Here is a 26,423-nt window from a genome sequence, read left to right as displayed (position 1 = left end):
GCAGCAGAGCTGGTCTCCAGTCATCTTGGTTAACCCTTGCCACTGGATAAAGACCTAGCTCTGTCAAGCCCATGTGGCGGCTGGTGTGCAAAGGCCACCTCACGTTAAAAGAATCCACGCACAGGCATCTTCCGCCCTTCAATATGTAGTTCATGACCTAGAATGTTAGTTTCCTCATTGAAACACCTGTGAACTCATCCCTTTCTGGTGTGGAAGCGGGTCTTCCTCGATACGAGGGACTGCCTAATACTATACGAGTATCAATGGTACATACAAATAAATAACATACAGACGATGTAGACTAAATGACCAGCTATCCATTGTCCTGAAATCAGGTCTCATTGCCACAATCGGCCCTTGCCATGAATTACTGTAAATACACAAGTGATCAGATTGACACATTTGAATGGCTGAATGGCTCCATATCGTCTAGCATCCTGTTTTTGTGAGACATCCTCTGCTTTGATCCAAACTTCAATCAGAAAGCTGCTTCAACTTTTAAACCAGCAAGTGTCATCTCCAGACTGTGCCGAAAGCGAAGCGTTTCAGAAATACGGGATTTCGCTCCCACAAGGGGTTCTGCGATGAACAGAAGGGATGCTAACAGAGGATCAAACACATATGGAGGTTCTGTGTGGCTTCTCCCAGGATGTGTGGCAAATAGCTGGGGTTGTGATAGTGTCCAGTGCCTTGCTTTGTGTCATCATCTGAGAGAGGTCAACTGATTGCAGGTAACCTGGAGAAAGTGACAGCTCCAAGAGAATCTGCAAACCTTCCACAGCTTCTTGAGATAAGCAAGCAAGTCAGTCAACTCCATGTGAAGGCACTGAATTAAGGACTGCAGGTCTCAGGAGACTATCTGGACAGAACATTGAAAACAGGATTGCAATGTATACAGGACGGCACCTTGGAGGGACTAAAGAATATTCAGTTGACTCTCGAGTAACCAGAATCGAAGATCTCGCCCTCCGGCAAATGAGCACCTGTGATGCTCTATTCCCCTACACTAACTCCTGCACACTGCTGCTTGCTATGGTTAGATCGAATGACACTGCCTCTTCAGGAAGGCTGGCCACCTTGCTGGAGGGGCACAGGGGGCTTGACATTTTCAGCACCTGACATGAAAGAGAGAGGTAAGTGGCTAGTGATAGCAGAAAGTTTGTCATGCAGAGTCTGTACATGAGATAGAAGTAAGAAGGGGAAAAGAGGACAAGGTTTGAGAAATCCTTTGCAATGTCTCCTAGTGTTGCCATTTGCCATGGCCATGACACAGGACACAGCCCCCACCCATGATGGTCAGCACATCTTCCTTGAGTGGGGAATTGGCGTACAGGCTTCAATGGTAAAGAAAATAGGGGTGTAAAAGGGGCTGCCGATTTACTATAGCCCATTTTGTGTTACCACTCAAGTCCAATTTCACCCCCACAATTTCGACTTCCACCCAGCTTTAATTACTCATAAAGCCTTTCCTGCTACAAGTAAATAATTAATTATTTTTGGTTATGTTGATTATGTTGATTTTACAATCAATATTTTTGTTTTATAATGGAAAGTAATTTTCTAGATTAAAAAATAAAATAATTGAAGGGTAGTATCTAATTTTTGTGCCATATATAAACTAAAATAGCAAACATTATGGCAGGATTTTTCCTCAGCGAGTCGGATCGGGTGCATGTGGGCTGCGTGGTGGGTCAGTACCGTGTTGTATTGATCAGTTCGCTCCTCAGAGTGACTTTCAGTTAATGGCCTCTATTAAGACAGACATGTGCATTTCCCAGCCCTAGGAAAAGATGCGGGTCTGATGATGCCATCGATGACTCATTTCCATCGGGAATATTTAAAGCAGCCTTGGCCACATCGCATTTGAAGGTTCATCTCAGAGTGTTGAGGGAGTATATTGGAGGATTTCCTTATTGCTGAGACTTGTAAACATGACTTCCCAAAAACAGAGGACTGCACCCCAGCTTTCCGATGGCTCCCTACATGTTCTTGTGGAGGGAATCAGAGCACGCAGGGTGGTCCTCTTCCCTGTGGATGGGCGGAAGAGACCTCCCCAGGAGACAAAAAGAGCCAGGCTCCAACTAGCTGAGGATGTGGTGAAGAGGACCTGGTTGCAGTAGAAACACTTCAATGATTTGATGGGATAAGGAAAGGTGAGTGCACAACCACACTCATCTTCATCCTGCTGTGCTTGTGACCACATCCCCATCACTCTGCCTTCCCAAGCCTGCTCCTACACATCATTACTCACACCAACATACCTTGCATGTCCACCCATCCCTCTCTCTCTCTATCTACATACTCACATCCCCCTCTTACTAACCACCCCTCACACTCACCCTCATCCTAATGAAATCATACCAACTAACACCCCAGAAAGAGGCCAGTTGGCATTGGCACCACACTCCCTGATAGTCACCCTCGACAGATGTATCCCATACAATCCTTACACTCATGCCATCACTCTCCACTCACTCCCGCCCCTCCCTTCAGAGCCCTACATGCCTCCTCAGATCGTGATGGCCCAGTCTGCCTCTGCACAGTCACAGGAGGAGTAGACTTTGGCGGGACCATCACAGGCTCCAAAATCCAGAGGATGTCAGCCAAACATGTGTATGCAGTCGCAGCAGGGACGTGAGCAGGCTGCCTCTACCTCTACTGAAGCCACAGGCGTTGCACCTCGTAGGAGCACTCGGTAAAGAAAAATTACACCGAAGTAGATGCACAAGGGTAAGCACATGGGTGTTTAACGAAGTGTTATTGTTAAGGTTCCTTTACTGTTATGACATATATAAAAGTATTTATTTTCATCAGGTTCTGGTCATGCCCATTGTTGTCTGCTATTTTAGAAGAGGCTTAGTGAGTCGGAGTGAATGGTGAGACACAATGTTGCCTCGAGCAATGGTGGTCAGTGTGAAAAGGATGGCTTGGTCATTGTCTGGATGCTTTATGTGTTGTTGGGGGGTAAACTTGGCACAGCATGTAGCAGCCATATGGATGCAATGCAGGAAGTTAAGTGAATCTGACCATGATGAGGCCACCCTGGCCTCCCAGGCAGCAATGTGCTCGGGTGCAGGTGGCACCTGGACCGCAGGTTCCTCCAGCTCATGCTCCTCCTCGTCTTCCAGCTGCTGCTCCTCCTCCTCTGAAGAGACTGTGCACTTGCTCCTTATGCAATGCTAATCCTCACTTCTGGAGATCCTGGCTGGTGCGTACTGAAGGACTCCTCCAGATCTGCCAAGACATCTGAAGCTCAGAGTCATCATGCCTTGCTCGGACACATTTGATGGACTAGCGGCTTTCATTGTAGTGCTCCTCAACCTCATTGCTTGGCCTCCTCAAGGTTTTCATGAACCACGTCTTCAGTGGATAGCCCCTGTCTCCAAGCAGGTTGGTGGTGCGAAGAGCTGTGGGAGGGTGGACTGGCGCAGGATGAAAAAGTCATGACAGTTGCCAGGGAATTTGGTGCACGCACGCGTGATGATCTTCCTATGGTTGCAGACCAGCTGCACATTGAGGGAGTGGAAGCCCATGCGGTTAACAAAGACTCCTGGGTTATGACGGGATACCCTGATGACCACATGTGTGCAGTCGATGATGCCCTGCACCTGTGGGAAGCCAGCCAGAGTGGTAAAGCCAAGTGCCCACTCCATAACACTGGCTTCATCAGTAGCAAAGTTGACATCATTGGCTGATTTGTCAAACAGGGCATTGGCGACCTGTGTGATGCATCTGTGACTAACCGACTGCAAGATGCTGCAAATGTCTGCTGCAGATCACTGGAAGGAGCTTGAGGTGAAGAAGTTGAGGGTGATGGTGACTTTGACAGCCTCTGGCAAGGCGTGTCCACCAGGTCCTCGAGACAGCAGGTCTTGCTCCAACCATGTGTACATGTCTGCGATGACCTGGCGCGATAGGCCGAGCCTCGTTTGGCACTGCCGCTCAGTCATGTTGAGGAAGCTCATCCTCTGCCTGTCTACCCTGTGTTGGGGGTATCGCCTCCGGCACGGTGCAGCCCTGCGCTGATGCTTTCTGTCCTGTGCAGCATCAGGTCGTTGAGGAGAAGGTTGGTGGTGTTGTTGCTGCTGCTGGTGTGCCTGCTGCAGGTGCATCTGGTGCTGCTGGTGTGCCTGCTGCTGGTGTGCCTGGTGTGCCTGGTGTGCCTGGTGTACCTGGTGTGCCTGGTTTTCCTGGTGTACCTGGTGTGCCTGGTTTGCCTGGTGTACCTGGTTTGCCTGGTGTGCCTGGTTTGCCTGGTGCGCCTGGTGTACCTGTTGTATCTGGTGTGCCTGCTGTGTCTGGTGTATCTGGTGTGCCTGGTGTACCTGGTGTATGTGTTTGTGCCTGGTTTGCCTAGTGTACCTGGTGCTGATGTACCTGGTTTGCCTGGTGTGCCTGGTGTACCTGGTGTGCCTGGTGCTGGTGTACCTGGTGTGCCTGGTCTACCTGTTGTATCTGGTGTGCCTGCTGTGACTGGTGTGCCTGGTATATCTGGTGTACCTGGTATATCTGGTGTACCTGGTGTATGTGTTTGTGCCTGGTGTGCCTGGTGTACCTGTTGTGCCTAGTGCTGGTGTGCCTGGTGTACTTGGTGTATCTGGTGTGCCTGGTGTACTTGGTGTGTCTGGTGTGCCTGGTGTATCTGGTGTCCTTGGTGTGCCTGGTGCTGGTGTACATGGCGTACCTGGTGTACCTGGTGTACCTGGTGTATGTGTTTGTGCCTGGTGTGCCTGGTGTACCTGTTGTGCCTAGTGCTGGTGTGCCTGGTGTGCTTGGTGTATCTGGTGTGCCTGGTGTACTTGGTGTGTCTGGTGTGCCTGGTGTATCTGGTGTCCTTGGTGTGCCTGGTGCTGGTGTACATGGCGTGCCTGGTGTACCTGGTGTGCCTGGTGCTACTGGTGTACCTGATGCTGGTATACCTGCTGTATCTGGTGTGCCTGGTGCTGGTGTATCTGGTGTACCTGGTGTATCTGGTGTACCTGGTGCTGCTGGTGTACCTGGTGTGCTTGGTGTACCTGGTGTGCCTGGTGCTGCTGGTGTGCCTGGTGTATTTGGTGCTGCTGGTGTATCTGGTGCTGGTGTACTTGGTGTACCTGGTGTGCCTGGTGTACCTGGTGTGCCTTGTGTGTCTAGTGTATCTTTTGTGCCTGGTGCTGGTGTACCTGGTGTGTCTGGTATACCTGGTGTGCCTGGTGTACTTGGTGTACCTGGTGTACCTGGTGTACCTGGTGTGCTTGGTATACCTGGTGTATCTGGTGTGCCTGCTGTGACTGGTGTGCCTGGTATATCTGGTGTACCTGGTGTACCTGGTATATCTGGTGTACCTGGTGTATGTGTTTGTGCCTGGTGTGCCTGGTGTACCTGTTGTGCCTAGTGCTGGTGTGCCTGGTGTACTTGGTGTATCTGGTGTGCCTGGTGTACTTGGTGTGTCTGGTGTGCCTGATGTATCTGGTGTCCTTGGTGTGTCTGGTGCTGGTGTACATGGCGTGCCTGGTGTACCTGGTATATCTGGTGTACCTGGTGTATGTGTTTGTGCCTGGTGTGCCTGGTGTACCTGTTGTGCCTAGTGCTGGTGTGCCTGGTGTACTTGGTGTATCTGGTGTGCCTGGTGTACTTAGTGTGTCTGGTGTGCCTGCTGTATCTGGTGTCCTTGGTGTGCCTGGTGCTGGTGTACATGGCGTGCCTGGTGTATCTGGTGCTTGTGTGCCTGGTGTACCTGGTGTACCTGGTGTGCCTGTTGTACCTGGTGTATCTGGTGTCCTTGGTGTGCCTGGTGCTGGTGTACATGGCGTTGCTGGTGTATCTGGTGCTGCTGGTGTACCTGATGCTGGTGTATCTGGTGTATCTGGTGTACCTGGTGTGCCTGGTGCTGGTGTATCTGGTGTACCTGGTGCTGCTGGTGTACCTGGTGTGCTTGGTGTACCTGGTGTGCCTGGTGCTGCTGGTGTGCCTGGTGTATCTGGTGCTGGTGTACTTGGTGTACCTGGTGCTGGTGTACCTGGTGTGCCTGGTGTACTTGGTGTGCCTTGTGTGTCTAGTGTATCTTTTGTGCCTGGTGCTGGTGTACCTGGTGTGTCTGGTATACCTGGTGTGCCTGGTGTACTTGGTGTGCCTGGTGCTGGTGTATCTGGTGTATCTGGTGTACCTGGTGTGCTTGGTGTACCTGGTGTGCCTGGTGCTGCTGGTGTGCCTGGTGTATCTGGTGCTGGTGTACTTGGTGTACCTGGTGCTGGTGTACCTGGTGTGCCTGGTGTACTTGGTGTGCCTTGTGTGTCTAGTGTATCTTTTGTGCCTGGTGCTGGTGTACCTGGTGTGTCTGGTATGCCTGGTGTACTTGGTGTACCTGGTGTGCCTGGTGTACCTGGTGTGCCTGGTGTACCTGGTGTGCTTGGTATACCTGGTGTATCTGGCGTGCCTGGTGTACCTGGTGCTGCTGGTGTTGGGGCTCTTCGTGGTCTGACTCTGAGGACCAAGGTGAGACAATATTAGTGGCACCCATGCTGATGTAATAGATGGCAGGTCAAGTAGAGATTTGAGGAATAATCTGTCAATGTTGTGATAGTTACAAGCAATGTGGTGAGACTGGCTTCCAGGTTGCAGAAAAGACTTGCAAACTCTACACACCTAAATCTGCGCTCAAAATGGAGTCAGCAAGAGCCTTTCCCATAGGCATGTAAACAGGTGTGATGTAGGAGTATTTATTGTGATTTCCATGCTCTGCATTAATGACTTTGCTCAATGGTCACTGAGCTGCCGCTTCAGGTTTACAGACGTGGTTCCCGAGCTGTGTGATTCCCGTGGTCATGCAGTGAAATTGAAAAGTTCTGCTTAAAATCCCTGTTGAGGGTCTCACAACAAGGAGTTACATAGAAACATAGAAAGAAACATAGAAATATAGGTGCAGGAGTAGGCCATTCGGCCCTTCGAGCCTGCACCGCCATTCAATAAGATCATGGCTGATCATTCCCTCAGTACCCTTTTCCTGCACTCCCTCAATAGCAAGAACGTCCTTCCTCAAATTAGGAGACCAAAACCGAACACAATATTCCAGGTGAGGCCTCACTAATGTCCTGAACAACTGCAGTAAGACCTCCCTGCTCCTATACTCAAATCCCCTAGCTATGAAGGCCAACATACCATTTGCCGCCTTCACCGCCTGCTGTACCTGCATGCCAACTTTCAATGACTGATGAACCATGACACCCAGGTCTTGTTGCACCTCCCCTTTTCCTAATCTGCCGCCATTCAGATAATATTCTGCCTTCGTGTTTTTGCCCCCAAAATGGATAACCTCACATTTATTCACATTATACTGCATCTGCCATGCAATTTGCCCACTCACCTAACTTGTTCAAGTCACCCTGCAGCCTCTTAGCGTCCTCCTCACAGCTCACACCACCACCCAGCTTAGTGTCATCTGCAAATGTGGAGATATTACACACAATTCCTTCATCCAAATCATTAATGTATATTGTAAATAGCTGGGGTCCCAGCACTGAGCCCTGCGGCACCCCACTAGTCACTGTCTGTCATTCTGAAAAGGACCCGTTTATCCCAACTCTCTGCTTCCTGTCTGCCAACCAGTTCTCTATCCACATCAGTACATTACCCCCAATACCATGTGCTTTGATTTTGCACACCAATCTCTTGTGTGGGACCTTGTCAAAAGCCTTTTGAAAGTCCAAATACACCACATCCACTGGTTCTCCCTTGTCCATTCTGCTAGTTACATCCTCAAAAAATTCCAGAAGATTTGTCAAGCATGATTTCCCTTTCATAAATCCATGCTGACTTGGACCGATCCTGTCACTGCTTTCCAAATGCGTTGCTATTTCATCCTTATTGATTGATTCCAACAACATGAAGGCAGAATATTAATGCGATTAATTATGCCGCTCACCTCTGCAATGCGGGTGTGTGGCACACTGCAAACCCGCCTGAGTTAAAGGCGTGAGGTGGAGGGGTGACGGCATGTTCCCGACCCGCTGCCACCTTCTGTAAGTTTTACTCTCGACCCGCAGGCAGGGCAGCGACAAAATCTGATTAACTGCCTAAAAGATACTCACTGTAACTACAATTCTTAATTATCTTCTAGGCACTAAAACTATTAGAGAAACTTGGAAGCATATCCCAAGTCAAATTCAGCAGTGTGTCTTTTTTTGTGTCAACTAAACTGCTACATCTTTTTACCCTTTAGTTTCTCCGCTAATCTCTAGCATTAGCAACTCGAGCTGAAGTACAGTTCTGTGGGCGGCTGCAGTTTGACTCTCTTTTTCCCAGCACCAGACTACACCTATTTCCTCGCAGCTGCTCTTATTCTGCCATTGTAACTAGTCGGAAATGTGGTGGAGACCCTGCTCATGCCCGTAAATGGGATTTCTATCATACTTCCAACCAGGTTATGGCGAGGAAATTCGCTAACCAATGAAACACTGGAGCACAAAACCACCACATTTACAATAAGCCATTAAACTCAGCTCTTTCCATGCATACATTTGGAGAGCAGTGAAATAGGAGGCCACATTTTGTGTGATGCCATCCTGCCTAATATACTTCTAACAGAACAGCTCACTGAGAATTCTGTCGCACATACTACATCACTTTTAGTTTTGCATTCAGGGTTATAAAAAGACTAAAATATAATAGATTTATTATTTAGTGCTGCACTAGACTACATAGGAATTAAGTTAGGTACAGGCTTTCACTCAGGGTCCTTCGTAGTGTGGTACATGGGGAATATCTTGCAATAAAAGGCACATTACTGTAGTTGCAAATGTATCTGATGAAAAATGTAAATTACTGTGAAACGCTTGCTCCAGCAACCCATATTGTACAAACACAGCGGATTTGATTAAAGTAAATTGTATTAGCAGAATGTTTTTATTCATTCTATCCATATGATGAACTTGTTAATAACCCAATTCTTTGGTTCACTGTGAGTATCGACATATTAAGTATTTTCATGATGAATTCTTCTTAATGAGCTCCACTTCTAATCTCAACCGTTTTCAAATTATACCTCTGTTATGTTGTTTACGATCCAATTTTACTGCACGATTCTCATACATTCTATCCGCACCATTAGAAGGATGACTCTTTTAAGCCTAGTTAGTGGCTTTAGGTTGGATGGCCCGTCTCTTGTTGCTCAGATCTCTCATCTGTAATGGTTTCTTTTCCCTGCAATCATAAGCAACTTGGTGAAGTGGTGCAAAGTTGAAGAGCCCTGACATAGCGATGCATGTGGCCTACCTCCCAAAGCATGTCTGCGAACATAAGTATGCAAGTGGCTGTTCGTGGGAGCAGAAGCTTACATTTTCAAATAAGTAAGCTGCAACATTACAAGATACAAAGTGCACCTTTCACTAATATGGGGTACATTATGATAGTATGAGTAAAATAGGTTTCCTAAATGGGAAACATCCATTTAAATTGGTGTAGTTAAATGCCGGCTACACTTATTTGTTGTCAAAATTTGTGCGGGTGGAAATATTCTTGCGTATATGAATGGCCATCTTTTCACCAGTGACCTCATCCACGATGCCTTGGTGAAGCCTTCTGAAGAGGGTTCCCTTCAAATATGATCCAAATCATCAGATCCAAATATGGCAACACTCCTTTGTTTCATAGCCTGTAGCATCACCTACTAATCTACCAGACAACTTACTTAGGACAAACTTATTAAGGTCATTCAAAATGCACCTGGGCAGTTTGGGCAATGATATTAAAAAATAAGGGTACTAAAGGGATAAGATTTGATCGACAGAACAGCATTTTCTTATCCTTAACTTTTCTTATAATATCACATGTAGACAGATAGATCAATTAATAGATGGATTGATATACAAATGGATAGCTGTGTCTTTATTTCTGGCTGCTGTTGTCTGACTCTTTACCCCCTGTCTGTGTTGATCTCTTTCATATCTTTCTTTTTATCCATTATTGTCTAATTGCTTCTTTCTGAATTTTCCCTCCTTGTTCTTAACGGCAGATAATTTTCTCTCACTTGTTAATTTCTACCTGTTTTTGTAAGATTCTGTCTTTGTGGCTTGTTTAATTCTATCCTCTGTTTTATTTCTCTTTTACCCCTCAATCAGTTTCTCAACGTAGCTTCCAATGACTTTCTCCTTCTGTAGCTTTTGCTCCATTCTCTCTCTTCCTGCTTCTGTCTGCATGCACTTCTGCTGCTGTTCAGCAGATTCCCTCTGCACATTGTGTTTTCTGATTTCTTCCTCTCTTCACCTTTCTCAAAGTTTTTTTGGTCAGTGTATTGTTTTTCTTAACATTCTTCTTTCTCAGTCGCCTTTGGAAAGCAATAATTCCCACAGCCACATCTCATTGTAAGACTTCATCAGTCTGGAATTTGCTTCAACACATTTCAAGACTTTGACAGCCAGCAGTAGCACATCATTACAATCTTCCCCATACAGTTGCCGTTCAGCAGTCTTTTTGATGCATTGCAAAACTTGGCAGCCGCTTGAGCCAACCTGGGACTTCTGCAGCAGTCAGAATAAGTGCCGCTATCTAAATGGGACAAGCTGGTATTTTTAGTGATGAGCCAAAAATGCCCACTTATGAAAAACATACACAAATATTCTCTTCCAGCATATATTTTACACATTTCTGAAACTAATTTTGAATTATCTCTGATTAATTGCTTAAGGAATAGAAAGCCTACCATTACTGTGATTTCCTATTAGAAGGCTGCAGTCACATGGCATTCAGTCCAATGCAATTGAGGCAATAGAAATATCTGGACATCTTAAAACAAAATTCTTTAAGTCAATTTATCTAAACAGACTGAAAAATGAATTCAAATATAAATGGGTCAACAACATGTGGACATTATAAAGCCACACATTGCAGCTTTCAATACGATCGACATCAGGAAGTCCATGAGAAATTAAAGTTAGTAAAATTGGTTGAATAGATGGTCAATTTTAAGGAAACCGATGGAAATAAATGATCTATGAATATGTTATATGCACACTGCCATCTTGCTCCACATGATATTTATCTGGCACCATGACCAAGATTAGGAACTCTTTGGCCACAATGTTCCCTACCTCAGTGGGTCCGGGGCAGGCCACTTTGATGGTCAATCCTGATCCCGTTGTTGGCTCCATCCTGGCCACCAACATGACTTTCCCCTAATTGGGCCTGTTAAGCCCGCCCAGCGATTTGCTCAGCTAATTGAAGGAAGCGAGTCTGATTATGTCATTTATGACGCGTCATCAGCCAGTTTCCTTAAAGGGACTGTGCGCAAATTTACTTTGACATTTGTGCTGTCAGTGTTCTACAGCACTGAGGTGCTGCAAACATTGACAAGCACTGCACAAAGGTGCACGGCTGCACCCAGGCTCTCCCATGACTCACTCCATATGCTTATGGAGAGAGTCACAGCCCGCAAGGAAGTCCTCTTCACTTCCCATGGGCGGAAGAGACCTCCCTAGAACGCAACTGGTTGCACCTTACACAGGAGGGCACAAGCCGGGATGTCATCAGGAGTTCATGGACTCAGCTCCACTTCCCTGCCCGCTCCCCATAACCCCTTATTCCCTTAAGAAACTGTCTATCTCTGTGTATTGTATAGGGTTAATCACATAGGGTTAATTATGATATTCCGACATTTACAGTGTGTTTTCTGCTTCATGCCTCGTGGAATGTTGTTGATGCAGAGAGAGAGAGAGCGAGAGAGAGAGAGACCTTGATGCACACACCATCATGTTTATGGGGCGATCGGTGCCTCGAGGTCTCATGCTTTGAGGAAGAACAGCTGGGGCCTTACAGATTAGGAGTTGGCCATAAGCCACATGCACCCATGTTTGTTCAGTAGTATAAAGGAACGGAACTGTCCAGTAGCTCTTTGAACTTCACCTTGGACCGTGATTCGCGAGCGGTGCCTGGACCTCCAAGGCTCCTGACCAGCCGTCGTTGTGGAGTTCCCGATGGGCTGAAGGCCGTGAGCTTTGTTGCATCTTATCATACTTCTCTTCGTAAACTGTATTATGTTTCATTTCTCTCAGTAAACCGTGTTTTATCTTTACTTCATTTGTCTTGTCTCTTATTTAACATTCATCCAGATCCCGAACCTGGGTCTATTATTATTGATCCAAAACATTTTGGCGTAGTCAGCAGGATCTGGTAAAATGTTTAAGAGAAAAGACAAGAAGCAGTCTCCTCCTGCGGGAGAGAAGTATAGAATACCAGGGTGAAGCACGAGGGATGAGGGTTTTGGCTCTCTTGCCAATGTGTTAGCCCGGTTTGGACCCCCGCAACATTGGGATACGCAGTTATTGGAACAGAGCAAAGATAGAACCATACCCCACTCGGTACTGTCTCTCCTGGAGGAAACGGGCTTCCAACAGGAGAAAAATAGTCTCCCACAAATGGGATGGATTTTGTTGACAGCATTAAGGGCGATGTGTAAACAACTTAAGGAAAGTGAGGCAGAAAACCTACAGTTAAAAACAGCTGTTAAGATTTTGCAAAGTCAAAACTTGACTCTGACTGAAGCGGTCCGCACTGCACAAGAACGGGCGGATAAAGTCAGTGGACAATCAGAAACTTTAATATGCCGTCTGGCGACAGTACAAAATAAAAAGAAAGCCAGACGATGGAAATTACAGATAGATCGGTCAAAGGTACGTGCATTGGTAGCTGGACCCACTTGGGATCCGGCTCATTGGGACGGAGACATCTGGTACTCCTCTGACTCAGAATATGAGTGGACAGATGGAGAAGGGGGGGGAACGGGAGGAAACTAAAGACCCTCCCCATACGCTCCGAGCACAGAAGCTAAACCCCTTATGACAAATAAGACGAAACAGCAAGATGGGGAACAGCTGGTAACCACTAGAGGGGTGCATGATTTCACCACTAGTGAGTTACAAGATATAGGGTCTCGATTTCGCCAAAAACCCGGGGAATAATTGTCAGAATGGCTAACCCGGATTTGGGACCAGGGAGCATTAGGCGTAATACATAACCCTGAAGAGTTAACAAAAATGGGGACTATAACCACGGACAACCATATCACAGCAGTGCTACGGAATGTCCAGGGCATAGGTTCGCTATGGGACATGGTTACTATAGGGATCCGGCAAAAATATCCCTCTGCCGTTGATTAGGAAGGGGAGGTAAAACCTTGGAATACTATGGCGGAGGGTGCGATACAGTTGCGCAACTTGGCAACACGGAGGATTATATCTCAACCATATGGGGGGCCAGATCAGGAGCTCTTTACGGCAGGAATGTGGAGCAGGCTGATGAAGAGTGGCCCTCCTATGATGAGGGGTGCGCTACTCACATTATTGGGACCAGCCCAAGGGCAGCGAGTGGGGCACGCTTGCCTATTGTTAGGACAGTTAGAGGATGTAGAAGATAGTGTGTGAGAGTCGAGAACGGCTAATGTAGAGGGGGATCAGGACCAGTGACAAGGTTCGACCTCTGGGAAAGGTACAGGGTCAGGAAAGACAAAAAAAAGAATTACGCGGAGGGACATGTTCGCGGCTTTACTGAAGACAGGGGTCCCCAAGGAAAAAATTGATGGGATCTCAACAGGAGCGATGTATTCTATGTGGAAGTGATAGAGAATTCAAACAGGCTGCATTTAGACAGGCTGTGAAAATTCACAGACAACAAGTCAGTGAGTGGTAGCATGTTGCATTAAGTCATCAATCAACTTGACATTTTCGGACCTTGGGTAGTGAGCCAATAAGGTCAAAGAAGGCGAGTTCTTTTCTGTAAATTGAACCCGGTATAAATACAGCCATTTTGACCATGTGGTGCCAGAAGAACAAAGACCTGGCTTAAAGCCAAGAACTTGTTATTGCTCTCTGCCAAGATTAAAAAGTTAAAACTACAATCGGAGTTCGTATTTCATTGGAAATTAAGAGATCTAACAGGAAGCAACACTGCAACCTGGGAACAGGGAAGGGTGAAAGGAGGGAGGTAAGAGAGACTAAGTCGGATAGCGATAAGTCTGCGGATGTGGAGAAACCACCTCCCGCTAGCCTATACCCCAACTTAGAAGAGCTGTGGAAGGCTAGTAATCCCCTCGACTAGGGGTGTGGACGGGATCTGGGAGTACTTCCCGTTAGAACCACATCAACCCAAGCTCCCGGGGACCTGAGGCTACACATTCCGATTACGATACATTGGCGGGGGTGGGGGAACATACAAAGAGATGTGGCTTTACTAGACACAGGGGCAGAAGTTACTATTATCCATGGAAATCCTAGGAAACACACAGGGACCCGTATGATGATTAATGGGTTCGGAGGGGCAGAAACGTCCGCTGTCCGAACAACTATCAGAATGGCGTTGGGAAATGGGCCTCCGCGCTGGGTAATGGTCTTAATATCAGCAGCAAAGGAACATATTGGGATGGACCTTTTAAAGGGAACCACACACAACACCTCGTTCGGGCAATTCTCATTCAGGATATGGGCGATCACTGTGATTGCAGGGGAAGCAAAGTGGGAACCAGTGGTAATACCACGGCCATCGTGTATAGTGACTATGAAACAGTACCGAATACCTGGGGGACACAAAGAAATAGGGGAAACCATACAAGGGTTCTTGGAAGCGGGTATCATTAGACATGCGGTGTCCCCCTACAATAGCCCTGTTTGGCCTGTGCAGAAACCTGACAAAAGTTGGAAGATGACTGTGGACTACCGACAACTCAACAAATTTGCCCCTCCCCTGGCAACCGCTGTCCCAGATGTAGTAACTATAACAGAGCGGGTGTCTGAAGAAGGTGCGGAGTGGTATGTGGTAATCGACCTGGCCAATGCCTTTTTATCCATTCCAATAGTGGAAGAATCCCAGGACCAGTTTGCATTCATTTGGGAAGGGAGGCAATACACGTTTAAACACCTCCCTCAAGGTTAGCTACATAGCCCTACCCTATGCCACAGATTGGTGGCCCGGGACCTGGACATGTGCACATTGGTTCCTAATGTCTCACTGGCACACTACATCGATGATGTACTAATAAGGGGTCCCACCGAGGCAGTGGTGTCAGAAGCCCTAGCTACTTTAGTCCAACATATGCGAGACAGGGGCTGGGAGATGAATCCGAAGAAGGTGCAGGGCCCTAGCCAGACTGTTCAGTTTCTGGGGATCCAATGGTCTCGGGGTGAGCGCCTGTGAAGAATAAAATTCAAGAAATGGCCACCCCCACGAATAAAACTGAGACACAACGGTTTGTGGGACTACTGGGTTACTGGAGGAGACACATACCTCACCTCATGATGTTATTAAAACCGCTGTATGCCCCGTAACATGAAAAAAGGCCCACTTCGAGTGGGGAAAGGAACAGCAGGTGGCTTTTGATGCAGCTAAAGAAGTCATAGCTCAAGCTTTACCCATAGCCCCGCGAGTGCCTGGGCAGCCTTTTCAGCTACAGGTATCCGTTACCAATGATACTGCAGTATGGAGTTTGTGGCAGGTTCAACATGGCACTCGTATACCGTCAGGGTTCTGGTCTAGAAAATTGACAGATGTTGCTACTCGTTACACTCCATTTGAGAAACAATTATTAGCATGTTATTGGGCCCTAACAGAAACAGAAGGACAGACAGGGGACGACAAAGTCAGCTTAAGACTAGACCTACCCATATTATTCTGGGTTCTCTCAGAAAATGAGACACACAAGGTCGGGCGAGCGCAGCAAAGCTCCATAGTGCGCTGGAAATGGTATATCGCAGACAGAGTAAGTAAAGGAAAAGAAGGAATCACCCAACTATATGAGCATGTGGCTGAATACCCACAAACAGCTGAGAGTAAACTTACGCAGTCGTCTGTCAGTTTAACCAAAGAGTCACCGATCTCCTGGGGTGTGTCTTTTGAACAGTTAACACCTGAAGAACGTAGCCATGCCTGGTTCACAGATGGCTCAGCGGTCTGGCGAAACATCCTTCGGTGCTGGTGAGCTGTTGCCTTCAATCCAAAAACCCAGACAATTGTGCATGATGAGGGCGTTGGAGGCTCCAGCCAGCTAGCAGAACTAGCAGCTGTAGTCCTTGCGTTAGAAGAGGAACAGCAACAAGTACACATATATACTGAATCATGGGCAGTAGCCAATGGCATGGCGAGCTGGATGCGAAACTGGCATGAACATAACTGGCGAATAACTGGGAAAGACTTGTGGGAAAGCACCTATGGGAACAAATGTGGTCCAAAGCCCAGAAGATGAAAATAATTGTATATCATGTTGACGCTCACATGAAAAACACTTCAAAGACCTCTGAACATAATAACACCGTTGATAATATTGCCCGGGTACAGGCTTTCAAAGAGGCGAAAGAGGAAGAATATGGCATAGGCAAGTGGGCCCACCACAAATCTGGACATCTGGGCATTCAGGGTACAATACAATGGGCATGAAATAGGGGGTTACATTTGACTACGGACGGTGTTAAACAGATCATAAACACCTGTGAAATTTGTCAAAAGGTGAAGCATTTTCCCCTACAACGACAACCCCGGTGCCCATATTAAGAGAGGGACTCAACCAGCACAAATATGGCAAGTTGATTATGTAGGATCTTTACCATTGCAACAACGGTTCCAATATTTGTTCACTGCTGTTGATACCTATTCTGGACTTTTGATAGCTTATCCAGTGACTAAAGCGAATCAATAAAGTACGATTAAAGGACTGGAGAATTTAATCACATACTACGGTGAGCCAGCAGAAGTACAGTCCGATAATGGTTGCAATTCACAGGTCAAACAGTGCAACAGTGGGCGGTAGACAACGGGATCTATTGGATGTTTCACATACCTTACTATCCGCAAGCTGCAGGGTTACTAGAACGCATGAATGGACTACTTAAGCATCAGATTAAAATATTAACTCCCACTAAAACATTGCATGGGTGGTTAAAAGTCTTACCACAAGCAGTGCGCAATCTGAATCACTGACCATTGCGGGGGGAACTCCCATAAGCCACATGTTAGGCAAAGTTAGTGTCCCTACTATTGAAAAAGAAAATCAGACTCAGGACACAGTTTGTGAAGGAGGAAAAGTGTGGGTGGAGTACCCCCAGAAACCCTTACAAGCAGGGGAAATCTTAGCGAAAGGAGAAGGAAACATTTATTGGGTGCTCCTGACTGGTCAAGATATTCCTCTCTGTGTTGACAAGGGTAAATTGACTAAACGGGGCTGAATTAATATACTTATGCTTCCTCCCACAGAAATTCTGCCCAAAATGGCGACTTACCAACTCGTGCTGGCAAGTCTCTGTGTCTCGTTATCTGTGACTGTGCTACTTCCATCCTCAAACACGGCATGGGATGGCCGTATAGGGTGGTGGTTGATTGTACGCAAGACAATTTTACCTGTCCTTCCAGGCAAGCCTGCACTATAGGACACTGGAGCGTCACTTGTGACGCATGCAGGTACTGGGGAGGCCCAGGACCGGTGCTATTAACAGTAAGCACGGGGGCCAACATCACGTTATCAATCAAGTGGCAAAAAGATATGACAATGATATGCAATGTGTCGTTATTGCACAATGCCACATGGTTAAGGAGTTGGGCCCGCAACATTATGTCAAGCAATGACACTATGTCAGACGAAATTAAGTTAAATGCGTCTCTATGGTATGGATGTACAAATGCCTCCGTAATCACTGATAGGGGGATTATGGGCCACTTTTGGTCAATGCGTGTAGTTAAGCATTCTAAGAGCCCCATGGATCATTTGCAACGGCTATACTCTACATGTACACCTGTGCTTACATACCCACCCATATTAATTCTCACACTACAAGTCCAGAATGCGGACAAGCCGTCTGACACTTGTAATATAACAACAATTAAAGCAAATCTGAAAACGTCAGTGAGACAAAGGCGTGATATATTAGCCACAATGTTAGGAGGCGTAGGAACAAGAATAGGAGCATTAAACTCTATGGATATCGAGCCCTTACAAAACAAAATACAAAAGGTAGGGAGACTCACTGGAGATGCAATTCGATTGCGAAATACATGGGACAGAGGTCTCACAGGACAGATGTTTTCTAGTTGGCTGTCGGACGTAATGCAGTGGGAACAAATAGATAAAACTACTCGAGATAGGGAGTGTCACCGGGCGACAACAAGAATTAGGTCATCACACACAATACATGTTTGAAGAAGTAACCCGCCAACTATTAAGGGCCGAGTTAGAACGTATTGCCATGTCAGGGCATGCAAATAGTTGGAGCAAAATATTCCACTTTGGCAATAGAAATCTAGGGGTAAAACCTGATATGCAACATACACATTGTGATGACCAAGGGTGTAACTTTACTATGAGAATAGTCAATATCACAAAAACCAACATTTGGTGCCAGTTTATAGTGCTTCCCCACCTGTATGGCCAAACTCTATGGGTACCCAAGTTCAAGGGTGGATGGATTGATGCTAGCAATAGAACTCGCCAAGCTCAAGATTGTCAAAAAGGCCTTTCAGTATGGTGTGTCCTTTGCACACACCTGTGTTTGAACCATGCTCCCTACAGCATATAGCGGGAATATGTATTTGGTCACTTGTACCATACAATGATACAATTCTACATGAAATCGGACAGAATCATGTTTGTATTACTAGTGTCTATCCCATTTATCTTGACGGCGCCCGTAAAGATCCTCCTCTAAATGCTTGCTTTAAAGATGCGTATACCATATATGACCTTCATTCTAAAAGGTCATATCGATTGGGACGATGGAAAAATGTTGTGCGCCATCGCACTGTCCTAGGCATTACTAACCTTCCTCCCACTGTAGACCTAACTTGTTTAGCTCAATTTCTAAATGATAACCAAAAGGTCACTGACGAATTGAGCAAACGAGGGCGTACTCTTCATACTCTGCAAGTTGCTATGAGTTACAGTGAAGGCGCCTTGGTCAGAGTTGCGACAACGGTCACTGACCTTTGGTGGGACATCTTTTACGGATGATCCCCAAAAACATCCGCCGCTTTGAAGCTGTTAATACATCCTATCGTTGTTTTAGTCGTTGCGTTATTACTGATATTACTGCTCGTATGTATTCTTTGGTGTAGATTGCGGGCATTGCTTGTGCATACTCAACGTGTAACTGATGCATTACGCCTTCAACTTGATTATATTACTTAGAATATCTAAATATCAAGGGTGGATTGTATTGTATAGGGTTAATCACATAGGGTTAATTATGATATTCTGACATTTACAGTGTGTTTTCTGCTTCATGCCTCGTGGAATGTTGTTGATGCAGAGAGAGAGAGAGAGGGACCTTGATGCGCACACCATCTTGTTTATGGGATGATCGGCGCCTCGAGGTCTCATGCTGTGTGGAAGAACAGCTGGGGCCTTACAGATTAGGAGTTGGCCATAAGCCACATACACCCATGTTTGTTCAATAGTAGCTCTTTGAACTGCACCTTGGACCGTGATTCACGAGCGGTGCCGGGACCTCCAAGGCTCTTGACCAGCCGCCGTTGCGGAGTTCCCGACGGGCCGAAGGCTGTGAGCTTTGTTGCATCTTATCATACTTCTCTTTTCTTCGTAAACTGTATTATGTTTCTTTTCTCTCAGTAAACGGTGTTTTATCTTTACTTCATTTGTCTTGTCTCTTATTTAACATTCATCCAGATCCCGAACCTGGGTCTATTATTATCGATCCAAAACACTCTGTCTTAAATTTATTCAATGACCCAGCCTCCACAGCTCTCTGGGGCAAAGAATTCCATAGATTTACAATCCTCTGAGAGAAGAAATTTTTCCTCATCTCTGTTTTAAATGAGCAGTCCCTTATTCTAAGATCATGCCCTCTAGTTCTAGTCTCCCCCATCAGTGGAAACATCCTCTCTGCATCCATCTTGTCAAGTAATCTTATACATTTCGATAAGGTCACCTCTCATTCTTCTGAATTCTAATGAGTAGAGGTCCAACCTAATCAACCTTTCCTCATAAGTCAAACCCCTCATCCCCGGAATCAACCTAGTGAACCTTCTCTGAACTGCCTCCAAAGTAACTATATCCTTTCGTAAATATGGAAACCAAAACTGCATGCAGTATTCCAGGTGTGGCCTCACCAATACCTTATATAGCTGTAGCAAGACTTCCCTGCTTTTATACTCCATCCCTTTTGTAATAAAGGCCATTGACCTTCCTGATCACTTGCATACTATCCTTTTGTGTTTCATGCACAAGTACCCCCAGGTCCCACTGTACTGCGGCACTTTGCAATCTTTCTCCATTTAAATAATAACTTACTCTTTGATTTTTTTACTGCCCAAGTGCCTCACACTTTCAGACATTATATTCGATCTGCCAAATTTTTGCCCACTCATTTAGCCTGTTTATGTCCTTTTGCAAATTTTTTGTGTCCTCCTCACCTATTGCTTTTCCTCCTATCTTTGTATCGTCAGCAAACTTGGCCACGTTACACTCAGTCCCTTCTTCCAAGTCGTTAATGTAGATTGTAAATACTTGGGGTCCCAGCACTGATCCCTGTGGCACCCCAAGAGTTACTGGTTGCCAACTAGAGAATGAACCATTTATCCCAACCCTCTGTTCTCTGTTAGTTAGCTAATATATTACCCCCAACCCGTGAACTTTTATCTTGTGCAGTAACCTTTTATGTGGCACCTTGTCAAATGCCTTCTGGAAGTCCAAATATACCACATCCACTGGTTCCCCTTTATCCACCCTGTTCGTTACATCCTCAAAGAACTCCAACAAATTTGTCAAACATGACTTCCCTTTCATAAATCCATGCTAACTCTGCCTGACCGAATTTTGCTTTTCCAAATGTCCTGCTACTGCTTCTTTAATAATGGACTCCAACATTTTCCCAACCACATATGTTAGGCTAACTGGTCTATAGTTTCCTGCTTTTTGTCTGCCTCCTTTTTTAAATAGGGGCGTTACATTTGCAGTTTTCCAATCCAGGGAATTTTGGTAAATTACAACCAATGCATCCACAATTCCTGCTGCTACTTCTCTTAAGACCCTAGGGTGCAAGCCATCAGGTCCAGGGGATTTATCTGCCTTTAGTCCCATTATCTTACTGAGTACCACCTCCTTTGTGATTGTGATTGTGTTAAGTTCCTGCCCCCCTATTGCCCCTTGACTATCCACTGGCGGAATATTGTTAGTGTCCTCTACCGTAAAGACTGATACAAGATATTTGTTCAGAGTTTCTGCCATCTCCATGTTCTCCATTACTAATTCCCTGGTCTTGTCCTCTAAGGGACCAACATTTACCTTAGCCACTCTTTTCCTTTTTATATACCTATAGAAACTCTTGCTATCTGTTTTTATATTTTGTGCCAGTTTACTCATGATGCCAATGCATAATCCATAAACACAGCAGGGTGTAACCAAACTGACCTCTCATTAGCAAATGAATGGTGTTTGCACACAATTCATCTCAAACTTGGTGTGTGCTAGAAATCATACCTTAACAGTGGTATGATAATTAATGGCTTAAGATTCTAAATAGAATGCAAGTGACTAGTGTTGGAATTTCCTGGTTGTGTTATGGACAATGAGGATTTTCCTTTCAAGGTGCAGTATTGGTTAATTGATTTGAATAATGTGAACTGTAAGGGAAGATTTGGTGCATTTTCTGATTTTGGTGGTAGGTCATTGCATTACCGAGATCAGTTTAGATGTGCTCTAGAATCCCATTTCAATACAGATACATGTGCTAGTGTAATTCTATTCCATATTGGTTCTACCTTCACTTTGGAAGTTGGCCTGTTTTGAATTGTGCAAAGTGCTTTGAAGTGTGACTCAAAGAATATAATGACTTTCACTGACTGGTTGCATTAAGTTTCACGGAGAAGCAGAATTTTCAAAAAATATTTCAATCATTAGTTGAGAATCATGTCTAATATTAATCTAGTGAACAACTGTACGAAAGAAAACACCGCACCGTGAAATACTTACTGAATACATGGGGTTACAGTGACTAACGTGTTCCCAATAACAGCTCACCCGCAGGACACTTCACTAAATGTTGTTGCATACAAGAATTTCTCGTGACGTGCATTTTTCTTAAAATTGCAACTTATATTTTGAACTGAACTTCAGTTCATGGTCCGGGTATTTTCCCATTTTTGAAAGTTATTTCTTAATATAGTTTGGAATAAAAGATTTGCATTGCTCACTTTATTGCTCTGTGTCATTTTTGTGTTGGTTATGATGAACTTTCCTTCCCATTCTATATGGTGCCTAACTTGCCAGTGCAATCTGGGCTATGGTTAAAAGAATATTTCTACCCTAACTGTTAAAACTAGTACATGTCAGTCAGTTTTCCACTTTAGATTTGTCATTTGTTTATTTGTAACAATTGACTTTTAGAACTGAAGATTATTAATAAACAGGAAACATTTCTGGAATTATCTGTTTAATGTATGACCTTTACTAATGTGGTTCCTGTATTTACATATTAATGTAGACTGGTGTTTATACTGTACTTTTTCACAAGCATAGACATTATGGATTGAACTTTCCTCTACTACTCTACCCAAATGGGGAAAAATCAGGTGATAAGGCCGACTGCCACGTTCCCACTCCAACCTGAAATTCCCTTCCCCACCGGGACAGCTGTTGACCTCCTCTACCTTGCTCACTGCACATAAATACTGCCAGGGAAGTGGGTCAAGCAAGCCACTTCATTTCCTGATTATCACTGCTGTTACCAAGGAAAGGTAACAATAATCCCTGGGGTAGTGGCAGGAAGTCCCAGAGTCACTGTGTGCTGGGAAAGGGTCGAGTATTGGCCTCCTCTTCCTCCACATAGGTCTCAAAAATCCACCTTCCCCAGTCTAAAAAATGCCTCTTCGTGGTTTTTCCATCCGCTTTAAAATCCCTCTTTCTCCAGGTGCTGCAATGGCAGTTTAAAAAAAATTATTCATGGAATGTGGACGTTGTTGGGAAAGCCAGCATTTATTGCCCAAGCCTAATTTCCCTTGAGAAGGTGATGGTGAGACAATTGAGTGGCTTGCTAGGCCATTTCAGAAGGCAGTTAAGAGTCAACCATATTGCTCTGGGTCTGGAGTCACATGTAGGCCAGACCGGGTAAGGACAGCTAATTTCCTTCCCTAAAGGATAACCAGATTGTTTTTTACGACAATCCGGTAGTTAATTATATGATCACCATTACTGCTACTAACTTTTTAAAAATTGCAGATTTATTTATTTAACTGAATTTAAATTCCCCAGCTGCCATGGTGGGATTTGCACTTATGTCTCTGGATCATTAGTCCAAGCTTCTGGAATACTAGTCCCGTAGTTTAACCGCAATGCTACCATTCTCGGTATTTCATTGTAATTTCATTGCAGCACTGCCAGAATTCTGTGGCCTTGCAGCAGCGAGCTCTATCTTGGTGGTGGGGATTGTGCCCTGGATAACAAATAACCTTTGATCCTGGAAAATGGTTTGAGGTTACAGAAGGGTCAACGTGGTAGATGGGAATCCCATTCCACTGCTATTCCATCAAGAAGAGGAGAATCCAGACCTATTTCTCATAACCATCAGTTTTAACAAGGATATTTTGTAACAATTCTATATTTAAGCAATGCAGTGGTGTTCGAGCACTGAGAGGATTTATGCCGTAACATTTTACAATTCAACACTACACACAAGATTCCTTGGTTCACCATTGATGTACCTACAGTTTAGAAAAACTATTTTAGAAAGCCAATGTTATGTTTTGAGGAAAAATCCATTCTGTCAGACTAAGACTAGTCTGAATAAGACTAAACCCTTTTTCAGGTGGATGGTTAAATTTATGGTGAAACGATCGAGCCACTTAAGGTAAATTGATAGATTTCAACACAGTACGAAAAATGTTTCCAACTCAAATAAGTATAGGGTAGCAGAAAATTGGCCCAAAATGAGATTTCTTCTCTAAATTCACTTCCTTGCAGGACAGAAAACAGGCTGAGATTTCTGATTCTCTTGAATTTAATATTCAAGTATTAAACATTTTTAGTGATTATTTACCGCTTTGGTCATCTGTTTTGAAGATAGACTATTTTTCATTGTTTTAATGGTGGCTGAAGAGTGTGTTTATATATATATTTCTCTCTCCCATTGAAAATAATTGAAATACAAATAACCAAATTACATTCAAACTGATCAGGCATACAGCTGCTTGTTTGCACCTATATCATTCTCAGTGGAAAAATACAATTTCAGCATGTTACAAAGCAATTTGGAAATAGCTGTCCAGTTTTATTTCATCGGCTCAATTTACCACTTGATACTTTGCAAAACAATACATTGAATTCTTCTTACAAGTACCTCTATACCATACAATCATTATTATTGTTTTGATAAATTGTTTTCAAGTGTTTAAGTCTGGCAGTGTAGGAAAAGTTTGGAAAGATGGCATATGTAATGTTATGTGCAGTATAGTTAAATGAACGCAGAACCCCACTGTTTCTACTTAATACCCTTGGTGCTGCGTTCTGCCATGCCTTTGATCTAATCAGTCCAGTGGTGCACTGTACATTAATGATTCTGAATTCATCCATTTCAGTAGTTCTAGCTGATAGAAATTCGGCTCCACAGCATCCCGTTTTTCTGCGCAACAGGTGCCGTTTTGTGAGCAGTGCGCGCTCACTTCTGATGCAGGTGGAACCGGATGCCTTTTTGGTGAGGCCGTTAGCGACGGTGCTGGGAGGGGTGCCGTTAATATGCAGAGCAGGCAGATCATGAAGTCAATCAGCGTGTAATGCTGATTTGACGCCAGCGCTGGTATTTTCAACCTCAATCCTGGTGTTAATGCCCTGCCTCAACCTCGCCCAGCTGAACATGCGTTCAGCAGCATGAAGGACCCTCACCAGCGATATTTAAAGGAATCATCAACTACTTACAAGTTAGGTGCGGATTGATTTCTACTAGCTGTTGGTGAGTTTGTAGAAGTGTTTGCTGATTTCTAAACTTCTTTAAAGTTGCCTAACGTCTGCAAGGAGTGGTGTGACATGTGCTCATGGATTGGTACTGATTTGCAAGGGCTCAGCCCAGTTGATCCTAGATATGGTGCAGTACTTTGTAGCTCCCTTGTATTCCCCCTTGGCCTGCAACTTGACAGGGAGAATGAGCAGAGGTGACACAGAGCAGGGCAAGCTGTTAGAAGAGTCAGGACGAGGAGGGGGAGAAGGGCTCTCATCAGGAGGCCATATCCACCCAAGGTTTTCATGGAACAATTGTCTTACCGCAACCTCAGTGACGAACAGGGTGTGCAATGTCTTTGTTTTACTAAGGAGGTGCTCACTGAAATCTGCCACCTGCTGCAGGCAGACCTGCAGTCTCAGTTCAGGGCGAGGATGGCATTGCCAGTGGCTGTAAGGGTGATCGTGACCTTGAACTTCTTCGCATCGGACACCTTTCAGGCTGGAGCAGGCGACATCTGCAACATCCTCCAGTTTGTCATCCACTCCTGCAAAAGGGAAGTGCGTGAGGCTCTGTATGCAAGGAGAGCTGAATACATTTCATTCTCTCTTGCCAGAAAGAAGCAGGTGGAGCAAGCACAGGCTTCGCCAGGATAGCAGGCTACCCCATGGTGTAGGTGACATTGACTTCACACATGTCGTTTTGCAGACGCCGAATCTCAATTCGGAGATGAACCGCAATCAGAAGGGATTCACTCCCTCAACGTCCAGCTGGTGTGCAACCATACTCAGCGCATCATGCAAGTTAATGCTCGTTATCCCGGCAGCAGCATAATGCCTTCATTTTGCAACAGTCTGCTGTACCATTAACATTTGAGTCACCACAACAAACCAGAGGGTGGCTACTGGACGACATGGACTATCTGCTGACCACCTGGCTCATGACCCCACTGCGCTACCCAACGACACATGGGCAGCATGCATATAACGAAAGCCATGGTGCCACATGGAATCTGATAGAGCAGACCATTGGCATCTTTAAACAACGCTTCCTGGAGGAGCCCTGCAGTGCTCACCACAGTACGTCTTAAGGTTTGCCATGGGCTGCCGCATGCTGCACAACCTCGCCACCAAAGGGCATCAAGCATACGGTGACCAGCAATGGAGGAGGAGGAGGTGGAGAAGGAAGAGGAGGAGGAAAAGTGGAAGAGAGGAGGCAACGCACACAGCCCCTTTCTGCCCAGGCTTTCCATGATCGCATTATCCGACTGTGGTACCAGTGAACGCAACCCTAATTCCCTATTCGACATTAGTCCCACACGTTACCTTCCCTCTGTTGTTGACCATCACAGCCACTATGCTGAAATAAAAGTCACCACAAAAGAAACATTCCAATCCAACTTTATCAATCAATTCATCTGATATAACCTAACAAAGTCAACTAATCACACGTGTGCATTCCCTTAGTGCCTGTCTTCAGTGTGCCTTTGTCCGTCCTCGTGCTCCTACTAAGTGCCAGCCCAGTGGCTGCAGTAGA

The 26,423-nt window shown here is 45.4% G+C and overlaps 1 protein-coding gene across 1 annotated transcript in view; it reads left to right on the top strand.

The window, feature by feature from the left end:
- LOC139278203 (uncharacterized) overlaps window positions 1-25,721 on the top strand; it is a 57,354-nt gene extending 31,633 nt beyond the window's left edge. Inside the window, exons 4-11 of the mRNA XM_070896851.1 lie at window positions 3,502-3,630; window positions 4,107-4,296; window positions 4,358-4,485; window positions 4,753-5,259; window positions 5,375-6,474; window positions 14,644-14,771; window positions 24,587-24,647; window positions 25,596-25,721. Of these exons, the coding sequence (XP_070752952.1) occupies window positions 3,502-3,630; window positions 4,107-4,296; window positions 4,358-4,485; window positions 4,753-5,259; window positions 5,375-6,474; window positions 14,644-14,771; window positions 24,587-24,647; window positions 25,596-25,721 (2,369 nt within the window). The remainder of the gene's footprint in view (window positions 1-3,501; window positions 3,631-4,106; window positions 4,297-4,357; window positions 4,486-4,752; window positions 5,260-5,374; window positions 6,475-14,643; window positions 14,772-24,586; window positions 24,648-25,595) is intronic.
- The last annotated feature ends 702 nt before the right edge of the window (window positions 25,722-26,423 follow it).

The sequence above is a fragment of the Pristiophorus japonicus genome, chromosome 13 (genome assembly GCF_044704955.1).
Source record: "Pristiophorus japonicus isolate sPriJap1 chromosome 13, sPriJap1.hap1, whole genome shotgun sequence".
Lineage (NCBI taxonomy): Eukaryota > Metazoa > Chordata > Chondrichthyes > Pristiophoridae > Pristiophorus > Pristiophorus japonicus.
This window is presented reverse-complemented; position numbering and strand designations above follow the sequence as displayed.